Source organism: Hipposideros armiger, unplaced genomic scaffold (genome assembly GCF_001890085.2).
Source record: "Hipposideros armiger isolate ML-2016 unplaced genomic scaffold, ASM189008v1 scaffold_786, whole genome shotgun sequence".
In the NCBI taxonomy this organism is placed as follows: Eukaryota; Metazoa; Chordata; class Mammalia; order Chiroptera; family Hipposideridae; genus Hipposideros; species Hipposideros armiger.
Window position 1 is genome coordinate 109974 of NW_017732136.1, and position 15111 is coordinate 125084.

General features: G+C 51.4%; 1 protein-coding gene across 13 annotated transcripts in view; it reads right to left on the minus strand.

Annotated features, from left to right (window-relative positions):
• The window catches only part of SEMA4D (semaphorin 4D), a 109076-nt gene that overhangs the window by 22692 nt on the left and 71273 nt on the right, over positions 1-15111 (minus strand). For all 13 annotated transcript variants that reach the window (XM_019628399.1, XM_019628397.1, XM_019628393.1 and 10 more), the window contains 11 exons: positions 14028-14385; positions 12432-12577; positions 10226-10288; positions 8452-8550; positions 5912-6005; positions 5149-5262; positions 3927-4078; positions 2775-2950; positions 2544-2700; positions 1169-1391; positions 250-365 (listed from right to left, as the gene is read on the minus strand). In XM_019628399.1, coding sequence (XP_019483944.1) covers positions 250-365; positions 1169-1391; positions 2544-2700; positions 2775-2950; positions 3927-4078; positions 5149-5262; positions 5912-6005; positions 8452-8550; positions 10226-10288; positions 12432-12577; positions 14028-14133 — 1446 coding nt within the window. In that variant the 5' untranslated portion in view covers positions 14134-14385. The remainder of the gene's footprint in view (positions 1-249; positions 366-1168; positions 1392-2543; positions 2701-2774; positions 2951-3926; positions 4079-5148; positions 5263-5911; positions 6006-8451; positions 8551-10225; positions 10289-12431; positions 12578-14027; positions 14386-15111) is intronic.

Consider the following 15111-nt stretch of genomic DNA (forward strand, 5'->3'; position numbering starts at 1 on the left):
CCGCCCCCTCCACAAGGAATCATGTCAGCCCCAGCAACTCAGGGAGGTTCTGCCAACTTTCAGGAGAAAGTGACATCTCCCCAGCCTGCCTTCCCTTCATCCCAAACCCCACAGTGCACTGAAGAGCTTTCTCTAAGAGCCCAAATGTGGGTTTGTCTGGGCCAAAGGGGCCTGCCTGGCCCGAGCCTGGTGAGCACTGAGACTCGATGCCACGAGAAGGCCATCTGCCCAACTGTGCAGCCACTTTACCTTCTTGGAGGACAGCAGCAAGGTCTGGACTGGCTCCATGTCCTGGAAGAGCTGTGTCTCCTCGATGATGTGGACACTGTTCTCAAGGCTGATGGCTTTGTGCAGGGCACCTCGGTCTGCAAGGTCAAGGCACAGGTCAGTGACCTACCCCAGGAGGAGGGGACGGTGCTGCACTGTTGGCCACAGCAGCCAATAGTCACCCTTCTTCCTCTCCACTCATTTCCTTAGCAACACTTAGAAACAGGTAGCATTTTTACATTAGAGGTGGAAAAGGAAAAGTTACTGGCAAAATAAACAGAAACTCAAGTGGCATGGGTTATTCCCAGTGTTTTATGAAGAATAAACTAATGTTTCATTGTTGACGTCAACACCTGTATCAGCACAGCTGATCTGATCTGTGCCATCAGGTCAAACTGTATATAAGTGGTTTTTGGATCACTGGTCCCCTGGGGGTGCCCATCCTTTGAGGGGCCCCCAGCAGGTGAGGGCACGGCCCATCAATGGCTCAGAGGCACAGCTGGAAAGCACCCAGGGCGAACCTTGGCGCCCACCAGCTGCTGCTGCACCTGGCCACCGACTCTCAGTCCAGAAATACTTGCTCCCTCGACCCTGGGCTTCCAGGGAAGTAGCACCTCCCATGGCAGGTGGGGACAGGTTTCGGCCAGGCAGGCCGGAGGGATGTGCTGCCTGCCTGCTGTCATTTAGGATCTCTTTGTACCAGCCCAGACCTACCAAACCTGAATTTCCAGATCTGGGCCAGGACTTGCATTTCTAATCAGTGCCCCAGGTGGTCTGATGGTCACAGAGATCTGGAGCCAGCCAGGTGTGGAGAGATCCCAGAAATAGAAATTACTCGGGGTACCTGGGGAAATGCTGGCTCCACTAGGCAATCAGCTGGATTTAACAAGGTTGGACCCACCAGTGCTGAGAAACATGACATCGTAGACGGTGCCGTCCAGGGCCTGGGTCCTGTCCACCACGATCTGCGTGTAGTTCACATCGCTTTTGACCAGCCTGGGCCTATTGTCTATGGGGGTCACGGAGTCATCCATCAGGGGGTGGTCTTTGACAAACTGCAGCGTCTTGTCTGGCAGGTTGAGGGAGCTGGAGAAGTTGGCCGCCCGCGCCTCGTGGTTAATGCACTGCAGGGAGCAGAGCACCGCCGTTAACCGCACGCCCACGGACAGCCCAGCACATGCTCTACACAAAGTCCGGGCTTCCCAGAGGCAGGAAACTTGGGCCTCCACAGTGGATTTCTTGAAAAAGGGGGAAAACTGAGATGGCCTTTCCCCGGAAATCTGAAGACAGGGTTACAAAGCACGTAGGAAATGCAAGTGTCTTTTTATCCACAAGACGTACTTGTGTTTCAAGTAGTCAGTGAAGTAATTTTGATCTATTTATGAATAAAAAAGTACCAAGCTTTTGAAATAAAAAAATAAACACTTATCATTTGATAGCTCTCCCATAAGAAGACTGGCAAAAATCGCTAAAAAACGGTCCAATTCTAAATAGCATAAAGGCCAACAGCATGAAGGATTCTTTTCTCTATCCTGGCTCCTGATGGGCATAACCCAAAATTCCTGGCTCCAAGTGGACATGTTTTAGTTAACATTGCATTGTCGGAAAAGCCATGACGTATTTTTTCTGTTTTTCGTTGCAAAAATGCGTCATGATTTTTCTGACGACCCAATAATACGCACAGAAGGAATGATGACTGGTGTCGGAGGAGGTGCGTCCCGGGTTAGGGAGGCCAGCCCCGGGGGGTCAGTCCAGGCCACTCCCTCTAGTCACAGCCCCACCTCTGGGCCGTGCACACAACCCGACACACCAGTCACAGAATGAACGCACAGAGCTGAATCAGCCTAGAAGCCAAATAGGCCTAGAAACTGATTTCTACATAAAATTCACTACTTTTAGGAGATAAAAATGTGATTCGTATTAATTAATGGAGCGTATAGCTCATCTCTTTGCAAGAAATCATGTGTTTCTCTACAGGAAACAGAAAATGAAACAGACCTAATTATGTTATGCAATGCTAATGCCAGAAAACACCCCACGCCATCCAGAACAGACTCCGGTTTGGGCAGTATGCAGCGAAAGCAGTTACACAACACACCGAAGAGAGGAACACAAGAAAAGGAGTGTGCCTGTCGCCCTGCCCAGTTCCAGGGGAACGCCTACTCCCTGTGAGGACCGACCCACGCCCCGGCGTGGCACAGGGTCATGCAGCATGGCTAGCCCCACACGGCGTTCCATGCTCCAGGTCTTCCTGCAGCCAGGCACCTGTCACTCACCGCACCGGGCCTGGGCGAGGGCACAGCCCCATTGTAGCGCACCCACTTGGTGTGGGACTGCTCCACTGTGGCGCTCTGCATGTACTTCCCTCGGGAGAAGACCGCCTCGGCTGTGGACAGGTTGTAGGCACACACGGCCGACAGCCCCACATTGTTCCTGGGGAAGAGGGGGCCACATGAGTGCCTGGGGGCTGGGAGTGTGGAGAGAAGCCCTGCCCGCCTGGCACTTACAGCTGCGGGGTGAAGACCCCATAAAACACAGGCTCCTTCAGGCCTGGAGCCCTGAGGACGAAGATGTCCCTCAGCACATTGAAGACAAGGTTGCTGTCTGGCCTGGAGCAGATCAGCCTGGCCTTCAGGAAGGAGGTCCACTTCTTCTGTAAGGTCCTCAAGCCGCCCTGGTCCCCCTGAAATGCAAATTTGTGTGTGGTAGGACAAGGGCAGACGTCCCAGGAGCAGGTGATAAATGAGGCACTAGGGCCTGGAGTTGCTCTGCCTGAATAAAACAAAGCCACAACTGAGAAAGCCGGCTGCAGACAACAATGTGACTGCAGCACTCCTAGGCAGCTTGGATCACAGATTAAACCAAACCAAACCAAAAAAGCCCTGTTGAGGAAAAGCCACCAATGGCAGCTGGAACAACTGTTTGAATCTGCTCACACTCAGGTTGACAGCGGCAGTCCTTGCACACTTTCGCTTTGGCCCTTTGGCCTGTGCATATCCAGGGACGCACAACACGTCCATGAGTGACCCATGGAGCCAGGCGCCAGCAGACGCATTGGCTCCCATCTCTTAGCCCAATGTGTGTAAGTCTGGTCTTTCCCCAAAGATGGTCCGCATGGGCGGTCAGACATTCACTTCCTTTCCAACCCCCAAGTCTTCTGCTAAAGTGCTTTGAAACTGCCAGGTTCTCCATAAACAATTTTTAGTGACAATCATAAAACACACCTTCTGTGACTTAGTCTGGAGAAAAATACTGAAACTCAGAAATATGGATGCAGAAGTATGTGGAATCGAAGTGTCCTTATTTATTTCTGGACACAATGAAAATGCACCCCTCCCCCACTTAACATTGGAATGGTGAAATCCCAATTCCACCAGAATCGGGTTAAGAGGGAATAAAAACGAACTTTCTGTAACCCGGGGGAGGTCTGAGGATGGTGCATCAAAAGCAGAACCCCAAGGACAGGAAGCTAATCACCCACCACCCGGGTGCCAAACTCCCTCAGTTTCCAGGGAACGTTCCAGGTGTTGGAGGAGGAAGGGTGGTCCACACTGATATCTGTGTCACGGAGGGTGTGTGGCACCTGGGCAAGGTGACTAATCCTCTAGATGTGCTGTCCCAATGGGTGGAACTAAAGAGAGATGGGGAAATGGCCTCACCTTACACACCCGCGCTATCCGGGGGATCACCAGCTTCAAGACAAACTCATACTCCACAGACACCTCCGTGAAGAAGAAGTAGATCCTGTCGTCCCCACCCTCAGCACTGTCTGGACTCTCTCGAATCACATCGGCATGCACAAAGCTGGGCTCTGCAGGGAAGACACCCAGTTATGCCCGCACACGCTGAGGGGCCTTGGGCAGCCCCTGCACACAGAGGGACCCGGGCAAGTCCCTGCACATAGGGAGGGACCCCTGCATGTCCCTGAAAATGCTGAGGGGCCCTGGCACCGCCCTGCACACACTGGGGGGCCCGGCCACCTACCCCAGCACACATGGAGAGGCCTGGGCACACCCCTGCATGCAATGAGGGACCTCGGCACCTCCCTGTAAGACATGTGACAGTGCATAGGCCATTTCCCAAACAAGCTCCAGGCTCCAGGAGTGATGGTGGTGCCCCTCTCAGCCTCCTCGGCCCAAGGGGGTGCCCAGGATGTGGTTCTGAAGCATACTCTCCTGGTCCACCTTGAGAACGCAAGGCTGGGCCTCCCCACTGGCAGGTAGCCTGGGGGCCCAGCAAGCCAGGCCCCACTGTCCCCGGAGACCTGCCAGCAGATATGCATTTGCTGGTTTAAACAACACGTGCCTCAAACAGAAACTCCCAACCACCAAGTCCAGGACCCAAGGCTTGGGCTGCCTGGCCACCCCATACAGAGGAGGAGCCTGCTATCCCTTGTCTCCCAGACCACCCGCCTCTGACAGTCTAGGAAGCTTAAAAGCCCAGGCCCTGCTGGACAGCATCCATGCAAAAAGCCTCATGTGAAAGGTCTGGAGCCATCTGCATCGTGAATGCAACATGGACACACGCTGTTCACAGATAACGTGATAACACCACACACTGACCTGACCACCCTGAGTTCCCACTGCCCATCAGGTCCTCACTTTATGAAAGCCCCCCCAGACCCATTTTCCAGGAGGGGTGAAGGAGGCCTTAAAACAGCGATCTCTTAGCGGAGAGGCAAACACAGAAGCCCAGGGATGCTGGCTGTGGAGCCCTGAGCAGTCCTGGAAGTGCCCCCACTACACTAGCTAACAAGAGCTCCAGGAAGCCCACGTGAGGTTGAGCCAGCAAAAGGAGAAATACAGCAGGTGGGGGGCTCTCCTGGCGAGGAAGCTCCTGAGTGGAAACACACCTCCGATGACCCACCCCCTCACTTCTTACCGTTGAGCCAAGGTATTGCGTATTCCGTTCTCAGAGGACTGTGGGAAGAATTCCGGGAGATGATGGGCTCACTTCCCAAGAAGTTATATGACGTCCCGGAATAAAGCTCTCCGTCTTCAGGGCCCAGGAGGAAAGAGGAGAAGGAGTCAGCACCAGTGCTGGGGATGGACGCTCACTTTCCTTTACAACGCCGCATGCGCCCCCCCCCAGGGCATGGAGTGACCATCGCCTGCTTCTGGGACATGCCTTTCATTTCTTTGACATGGATAATCTTATGCTCCTCATTAAACTTTACTTTATGAGAGACAGGGCTGATAGCCAATGAGAGCAAGTAATTCCTGCATCAGGAAACTAACAAAATGACAGCAGGTGCACACGGGCTCAGGGTCGCATGCCTCAGTGCACAAGACCACTCCAGGGCTCAGTCACAAACATCCCCTCAAATGAGAGCGTCGACTCCATGTGACCGAGTAGCCCAGATGATTGGCACAAATGATGGATATAAAATAAGCTCTCCCCACAGATCTGACTCAGTGTACCGTGGTGAGGCTGGTACCCTTTCTAAACAATGAATTCAAAAGCTCATGTCAGAGGTTCTAAGGAGAGGCACACGTACCTCTGTGAGGACAGTGAATATGGAAGGGAAACGGGGAGACTCCTGGGAAGGGAGAGGCCCTGAGCATCCTGTGTGTGTGTTCAACATGACGGCACAGCCCTGCCAGTGACATCCCAGAGTGTGGTGACATCCCAGAGTGTGACTCACCAACCATGACAGACGTGTAGCTTTGTGCTGGGTCAAAAGGACACCTTCCTTTGCCATCTTCATTTTTCCCCAGAAACTGAAAGGACGTTAGGTTCTACAATTGAATGAAAGGAAAGAGTATCGTAAAATATCTGAAGTTCTGTAGTAATAAGGCATCTTTGTTGTATCATTTAATTGAGACTTGCTATTCTGGGGGAACCCAGGGAAGAGCGTGTGTGGAGCTGGCCATGGGAAGCCCAGGTGTGAATGCTGGCACCCTGGTACCCTGACACCTGGTATGCTGACACCCTTGAGAGCTACTCAAGATCTTGGAGGCTCAGTTTACTCATCGGTGAGATGGAGATGGCCATGCTGGTGGCTCTAGGGTCATAACACAGCCAGGACAAGCTGAATATGTAAGTGACTGGAAGGCTGCAAGCAGGATTTTAGTATCAACGAAGATGGCATTCAAAGGCAGTGGGGGACTGGACTGTTCAATAAACAGGTATCAGGAAAAAAGCAGTAGAATCTCTACCGAATTCCACCCACCAAGACATACACCTTTCTGTTGTCTTGGGACAATCTCTCTTCACCTGATGAGAGAACCCAATACCATGTGAGGAAAAGTCAGACAGATCCATCACATGAAAAACTGGACAGCTTTTGTACACAGAAAAAGTGGGACAGAGTTCAACAAGTGACAAACTTGGGGAAATGCCTGCAAATGACACATGAGGCATTTCTATCCCTGCACATATGAGAAGCGTGCATGAAGGAGAGAGTAAGAAAGCACATCCCAGGAGGAGGACTCCAGTAAACAAAACAAAACAAAACAAAACAAAACAAAACAAAACAAAACAAAACAAAACAAAACAAAAACAGCAAATAAGAGGAGAAACCCGTTCAGGTCGCAAAGACATGACAGGACGTGTGAGCTGTTGGAAACCCATCTGTCACAGTGAGGGGACTGGAGACATGGTTACAGACACAGAGGCCAGGGCTCAAGGGCACATGAAGAGCTATAGTTCCATTTTCAACAGGCTGGTTAAAACAATATACAGGTTGTCACCTTTTAGGTTAGGAAGTCTGAATTGGGGTGACAGTGCACCTAACTGATATGAATCATAGATCACATCTCTAGAGAACATTTGGGGCTCTTGGCAGAAATCTGAATGGAGACTGGAGATTAAATGAAATTGGGGAATTACTGGAAATCTTAGATACAATGACAGACTTAAATATGTAGGAAACTTAAAGAAAATGTCATTATTCTTAGGAGGTGCTTGTGAAGGCATTTAGGGGTCATGGGTCACACACACTTCAGCATGTGCACACACTCATTCCTAATAAATGTGCCATGTTGGTGTTTAGGACACATGTATAGAGTATCAATTTTTCTGTCAGCCTAAAAATTTTTATTAATAATACTGGGAAAGTTTATAGGTCTAGATTTGAAAGAGATACATGGTTCCCTGACCTCAACAACAGACATATCTGTGAAATTTAAGTTTAAATTCCAGTATTTTAAGCTTCTGATTACTAGAGTTTAGTCCGGAAAGTCTTTGATGTACAAAACATTTCCCTTATGGAAAAAGAAACTAAGTCTGTCTATGAGGGCTGAGGGTCCCAACACCTAGGGAGAGTCAAGGATGTGATGCAGGTGAGGGAGGGGTACAGTTTTGCTTCTAAAACAGCTCAGCACCCTTGTGTCCTGTTGTCACTCTGCAGAGGGGGTGCATTCCAGGATCTGCAAATCAGTGAGAAATTTGCACCCCAACAGCAGACACTGGATGGTGACGCCCCAACACCAGGTTGGTTAGACATGCTGTCCTAGTCAGCTAGGGCTGCTGGGACAAAGCACACAGACTGGCTTCAACCACACATATTCATTCCTCACAGCTCTGGAGGCTGGAAATCCTAGGTCAGGGAACCAGCATGGTTGGTTCCTGATGAGGAACTCTCCTCCAGCCTGCAGACGGCTACCTTTCTGCTGTGTCCAAACATGGAGAGGGGTCTCTGGTGTTTCCTCCTTTTCTTATAAGGCCATCAATCCTATCAGGTCAGGACCCCTCCCTATGACCTCATTTAACCTTAGTCACCTCTTCCCAGGGCTCATCTCAAAATACCAAAGGGGATTTTGGGGGGACATAATCATTCAGCTCGTAACACATGTGAACCAAGAACATGAAGTCTAGGACCAGAAGTCATGACTTTCCACTTGGCCAGACCCATGTCACAGCGAGGCCTCCCTCAAAAAATATAAAACATGACAAAGAGGAGGCAAGGTGCTAGATCAGGGCACATTGGTGTTTCTGTCAAAAGTGCAGTACCCAGGAGGTCCCCCCGGGCTGGCTCTGCACTGTGGGCCATGGTCCCATGCGTCCTGCCTGCATGCTGCCTTCAGTCATAGAGGGTCACAGACAGGACACCGGGACCTGCAGGCAGCAGTGCGGCAGCTGCAGCCCCTCCTCACACCCACAGCTGGCAGGTAAAAACAGTCTTCTGTTGTGCAGAGCCCCACGCTGCTGTATCGCTGACCAGGGGAGCAGCCCATGCCTTACCAGGTGGTCACAGGCTGGCTGGAAGGCGTTGGTCCCACACACGTAAAGGGCAGTGGCACCGAGTGGCTGCAACACTCGGATGTAGTTGAGGCATTCTGTCTATAAGGAAGAGAAATGCCCGGGTCAAGTACCACCAGCTTCCACGGGACACCCTCCACCACCCACACTGGTCACACGGCTTGCTGCAAAGCTCAGAATCAGCACGGCATGTGCTGACACTGGCTCCCTGATGATACCCGCACTGTGCACTGACTGCGTCCTCTCACCAGGCCTCTAATGCTTCCCACCTTCCCAAACCAGCTCTGCCTGCTGGCCACAGTGAGAGCAGGCTTGCTGAGACCCCAACCCGCCACTGGACAAACCTCAGTCTGCAGCCCGCCTGAGTGCTTTTGTCTCTGCAGCGTCCACAGGCTGGCTGTCAGGTGCCACATGGATTTCACTGCAGTCACTAATTTATACCCAGCAAAGATGTGCTGGATGAAACGCAATGGCAGCTGACCTTAAGTCTTACCCACCCACCACAGAAGAAATGATTTTACTCTCACTGGACACACAAACCATTTGTTACTGCCAGGCCTGTGGAGGTGCATGCTGGGAAGGATCCCCTTGGCCTTCCTTCTCCCTGGGGGACCCCACCCTCCTCACCCCAACACTTGAAACTGGAAATAGCAATTCGGGAGTGGGTGTGTCCAGCCCGCTCAGCCCAGGGGAGGCTGGACTAATGAGGGGGCTCTGAGCCTGGTGCCACATCAGAAAAGCCGGCAGGAAAACCAGATGCCACTTAAGGACCTACTCACTATTTTAGACTGAAATGTACTGGGATTATATGTGCTATAGTCTGAAATTACCTCCACTCAGTAAAGTTTTTATACTATGATTGCCTTTAAACTGGTTGGAAATAATGCATCTTCCCCCATAAGAGCTGGGAGGGACCCCTGTCCACTGCACGGCCTCCCCGCGGGCGGGCAAGGCCCTGCTCTAATTTAGCTGAAAGACAACTCCCTGCGACATCTGTGATTACATCGAAACAGCTGCCTTTTTCCTCATTTCCTAAAGTAACTTTGGATTTACTGACTTCAGTGAAAGTATTTAGCATTTGGCTAAAAAAATTGTCTTTTAAAAAAATGTTGTAATTGTTTTGAAATTAGCCAACCACTGCTGAAATGTATCATAACTCAGCTGTCTTGACCAACTTTCAAGGAAGACAGGGCTCTGAGACTCTGAGACCCCGACATCAGCCCAGCAGCAGGCGGGGAGTAACCCCGAGCTCAGCGGGAGATGGACACTGGGCCCAGCTCCTTGCCTCGTCACCACACTGACACTCGCCCCAGAAATCCCTGCATGGCCACCACACTGAGGTATCTAGAATCTCCTGAAGAAGGAACAGGTTTTCAAGGGATGGGTGTTGCCAAAAATCCAGAAATCATACAGCAACCCCTCCAGGCAAATGGGGTGTTGGGAGGCATGAGGCCTGCATTTCACACCATCAGCCAGCAGGCACTGGAAACCGTTTTCCAGAGTCAAAGTTTTAGGCTATTTGAATAAATTCAATTTAGTTCAACTTCAGAAAGTATTTCTCAAATGACTACTATGTTTGGCGCTTACTTTGGGAGACGCGATCTTCCCATTCAGGAATAAAGGGGTAACCTGCAAAGTGAGTTGTGAGGGACCTCAACAAAACGCCCAGGCTGCATTCCAAAAGTAGAGGCGTTCAGAAGATTAAAACAACTAGGAAATAAATACGTGTTTTTTTGTAGCTTGCAAAAAAAATTACCTGTTTTGATTTCCCCTTTTCTGCGCATTTTGCTTTTTTGTCTTCTGAGACCTTCCAATATGCCTGTTGGGAGGAATGAGAGTCCATCTCAGTGCACAGCCCCCTTTTGAAAGGAGATACTGGTATAAGAATGTACAGTTTACAAAGCACACAATGGCACTGAGAGCAGATATTTCCCGAGACAGTGAAATCTGAGATTGCAAAGCGAGGCTTAGAGAACAAATGCCGAGGCCGGTGAGCGTCGGGCCGGCGAAGGCTCTCACTGGGCTCCCCATCTTGAAGCCAGCAGGGCTGGAAGGACCCTCCCAGAGCCCCCTTATTCACTGCAAACAACAGCAAAAACCAAACTACGGAAAGTAGGGAGGATTACATTTGTCAAAAAGCTAAACTGTAGGTACTTTCATATATCAAAGTAGGTTTTTTTTAATCCATTCAAATGTGACTCTGAAGTAAAAAAATTTTAAAAAAAAGCCTTGATATTTTCTTCCACTATCAGCAGAAGGGGAGTATGATTCTGTAAATTTTACGTAACAGCAGCTGTTGAGAGTGCCAGACTGACAACGTCCTCAGGTCAGGCACTTTCTGCGGAGATCTGAGCTCCTGTCTCTCTCATACTAATGGACCATCAGGCCAGCGGGTCCCTCACCCTCCAGAGGACGGAAGGCTCTCACAGCCCTGCCTCACCTTTCCCAAGATGCCCCATCTCCCGTGTGCTAGTCCATGATTGATGCTAAATACATGTGTGTAAATTTTGTTTTACCTTTTTCTTCTGTTTTACATATAAGGAGGTCCTGAAGCCTCTTCCTCACCCCAGGGGCTACAGCGATGCCATTAACAGAGCAACAAGCGGCTCTGACTGAGCACCCAGGGGGTCGCACATGCACTTGATTCTCAAAGGACAGTGACCAGAATCTCATTTATGTGTCAAATGGAAATCCTGCACTATGTTAGACTCTAGAGATTAAGACAAAACAAAACAAAAAATAAGAGGTTTGGGGCAGAAAATGCACAGGATGAACCTGAACCACCTTGATTTCCGAGAAGGAGAAAACGACCCAACCACTAGGACTCAGGAAGTAAGGAGGGGCTGCCACTGGCCAGGGGAGGGACAATCTGAACATCCAGTGAGGGCCTGGCTGCAAATGGATCAAGGGACTTCAAACACATTTAAATCCATGAGTCCATGGTCACTAAAAAAAAAAAAATCAATAAAAAAACCTCACTGTCTCCCTTTGGAGAAAACTCACTCAGTATTTTGAAAACTGGTAAAGGCAAAATTTTCAAGCACCAATCCTACCATTTCCAAAGGAATCGGCCTGGGGGACATGGACAGTCAGTGATGGGCATTGCCCCTTTACAGGTAATTTCTGGCTCACAGATTCAGAAGGAAAGGGTGACCTGGAACTCCCCATTGTGCAATCTTGGGTGCACACAGGACTCCAGGCTGCATGGCAGGGGCAAGACACCAGAAGCCAGTGAGGCTTGGGGCCGGCAAAGCTGCAGAGTGGCTCTCCCAGTGAGGGGCCCAGAGACCCTCCAAGAAATGGGGACTCGAAGGACAGAGTGCCTTGGGACACGGATGGCCTGATCGCCACTGGATTCAAACTGAATAGTCAAACATCATTTATGAAAGAGTCTGTGAAATCTGAACACTGATTATTTAGCATTAATTTTTTGGATGTGATCCTGGTAATTTGGTTATTTTTGAAAAAAAGGAGTCATTCCCTTTAGGAGATGTTCAGGGAAACACAGGTGAAGACAGTGTGTCTGCGGTTTGCTTCAGAGCCATGTGGAGGGAGCAGAGGGTGGGGGCGCGGAGGAAAGACGAGGGGCCAACCCCCGCCTGCAGGCGCTGCAATGGGCACAGAGTCATCACATCATTCCCTCTGCTCCTGTGGACCCTTGAGACTGTCTGTAGTAAAAACTTTGAAACTCCAAGCTGAAAAGAGGGTGGTCCCTGGGTGAGGCTGCCAAGGGGCACTTGAGATGGGGCTGCATGGGCACAGGGAAGGAAGGTCGCTTCAGGATGACAGGGTCCTCGGCCCGTTGGCAGGAGGGGAGAATGCTCTCTAAACGCAGGACGCCTATGAGGCCAGCCACAGGGTGAGCAGGCCACATGACCAAGAAAGGAGGAACCAAGTGTGCCGGTTCGAGGAGAAAACACTGGAAAGGTCTGCAGCCCAGACCAAAGGAGCCCCGGCCATACCTCGTGCTGCTTCTGGGAGACATCGAGCGCATTCACGGCAAACACAGCTTCCCGGGCGCCCACGTACAGGGTGTCCTTGTCCTCGCTCAGCAGCAAGGCTGAGTAGTTGAAGATGCCGGGCTGGTGAAACTCCACCAGCTGCACCTCTGGGGAGACAGGGGCGGGAGGGGTGGCACGTGAGGCATTTCTGAGCCTGGACACACCCTGAGCATCTGGTCTCCCTTTAGTGCACTGCCATGTCCCCAAGGCCATGGCATGAATCTGCTGCCAGGTGGGGAGACCCCGGCCGGGGCCAGAACTCAGGCACCTCTGGGGGGAGCAGACCCACTGAGATAGCCACAAGGTACATGGGACCCCAGTGAGGCCGAGAGTCACTGTGCTTGACCAGTGCTGGGGTCTGACTTCCCTTCCTGCTCCCTCCAGCCCAGAGTTCCAAACCCTGAACTCAGTGTGGTCTCCAGGCAGTGTGACCTTCTAGCATGTGACGGCCCAGGAGCATGACCTTCCAGCAGTGTGACCTTCTAGCATGTGACTGCCCAAGAGCATGATCTCTGAGCATGTGACCTCCCGGGAGCGTGACCTTCCAGCAGTGTGACCTCCCAGCAATGTGACCTCGGGACTTCCTAGGAGACTGCAGGCCGGACACCTCAAGCTGCTGACTATGGCAGCACCCTTCACCTTCTACCAAACTCTTGTCTATGTGTGTTGAATCATCCACAGATTAGTTGCACAAAGAATTTAACTATTTAGGATTTTCTTATTCAGGAAAAAAAAGATTTACCTCAAAACCTTTGATAAAATCTATTTCAGTGAGTATATCCCTTAACCCCACCACAAGTTTACAAAACAGAGAAAGAAGTGACATTTCCCCCTTATTAGGCAATCGCATCAATAGCCAGTTAGGCATAGGAGGAATGCAACGGTTAGCTACGCGTTTGAGGGGGTAATATACAATAAATGTATCGGCACTGTTTCCTAAGGAGCTGTTTCTTCTTTTTGACCATCCCAGCATCAGTGGGTTTTGAACTTGGCTTTCCGTTTATTACCAAGTTCTTGTTTCACTCAGGGGTTAGGGGTTCATGCTTCCTGCTCTTGTAAGTTCCAGTGCTAGAGATACAGCCACATGGGACGAAGGCCATCCCAGCACACCTACTGCCCAGAGCCCTGCACAGGCTCGCCTCGCTCAGGGCCACTGCGCCTGGAACATGGGGTCCCAAGACACAGCTCCCAAGAGAGGAAATAAATACAACAGAAACTAGTGAACAGCCAATGAGAACCAGTGGCCTGAAGCTCAGCTACAGGGCATGTCCTCAAGACTCGCCAGTGTGGTGTGTGCCTGGGCAGTGGGCATCAATGGCACCAGGCACAGGGAGGTGAGCTTCCTTTCAAGGGAGCCCTGATTTAGGAGCCCGATCAGTGGGCGCTGCGCAAGGCCCGGGAGTGTTTCCAGCTACGGAAGCATCTCCGACACAGCAGTGCAGGCACCCAGCTCACACACAAGTGCCGAGAGCACACAGAGCCAGCCTAGAAACGGCACACACGCATCTCAACCTCACAGGCAGATGCTCTCAGCATCTGACATGCTTCTGCCCTCACCTCTGTGCTCCCAGGTGATTCGAGGTATGGGTGCAAATGCCACCGCTGTCCCAAATACTACGGCAAGGGCAGTGAGCAGCCCCCCCACGGGGGCGCACATCCTCATCGGCAGGGGCCGCAGCACGGGCTTCAGCAGCAAATGTTGTAGACAGAGGAGGTCACGGTGGGTGTCCGGTGCACGCTGCTCAGAGTCCCTGGGCCGTGACCTGCAGCACAGCCTGGAGCTGGTGGGCGCTGTGACCCCCAAGAACCCACATTTCCCGGCACACTGGGTGGGGTCTGGCAGCTCTCACCACTGCAAAGGCCTCCTGGTTTTGCTCTTAAACAGTGTGCTTCTTTACAACCTTTTGGAGAAATTCTGGAAGAAAGTGAAAACGAAGGGGTTACCAGTCAGGATGTGTGGTAATGTTTTCTGTTTGCTCAATATCCTTCACCGTTCTGCTCTCACCACAGCCCTAGCTGTGGGCTCCATCTGCCGAGGAGCAGAGGGGAGTGGGGACACAGGGGGCTCTGAGGGAGATAGCCCTACAGACACCACACCCCAGATGCCTGCAGCGAAACTGGAGTTAAGGTGCTTCCTGTCCCTGAGGCCACCAGGAATACAGGACAGACAGGGAGATGGGGGGCGGGGGGGACACGGGACAAACGCCTGCCGGGCTGCTCAGCTTCCTCTCTGTGGGCTGCCCGTGTCCAGCTGGTAATGCAATGGAAAGGAACAGAGCAAGGCAGGCTTTCAGTTTCCCTCAGAGACGTCGGTTTCCCAAGTCCTGTCATGCTCATCAAGGAAGATGGCCAGAGCAAAAGGCCAGAGGGCTGCATGGAGGCCGAAACGTGTGCGTGCATGTGTGCACAAAGATCCCAGGAGACTCCAAGGTGGACTTGTTTAGGCTTCTCTGGAAGGAGCTCAAACCAACACACCACACAAGCAGGACCCTTGCCTGGCACATTTGGGGAATACATTTAAGGTCCAGCAAACCCCCACACTTTTCAGACACACTGTTTCCCAGGAGACCTCAAGGGGTCCACTGGTGCTTGACTTCCTCATATCATTTCCTCTTCTTTGTGAAGCAGCCCACCTCCTCCA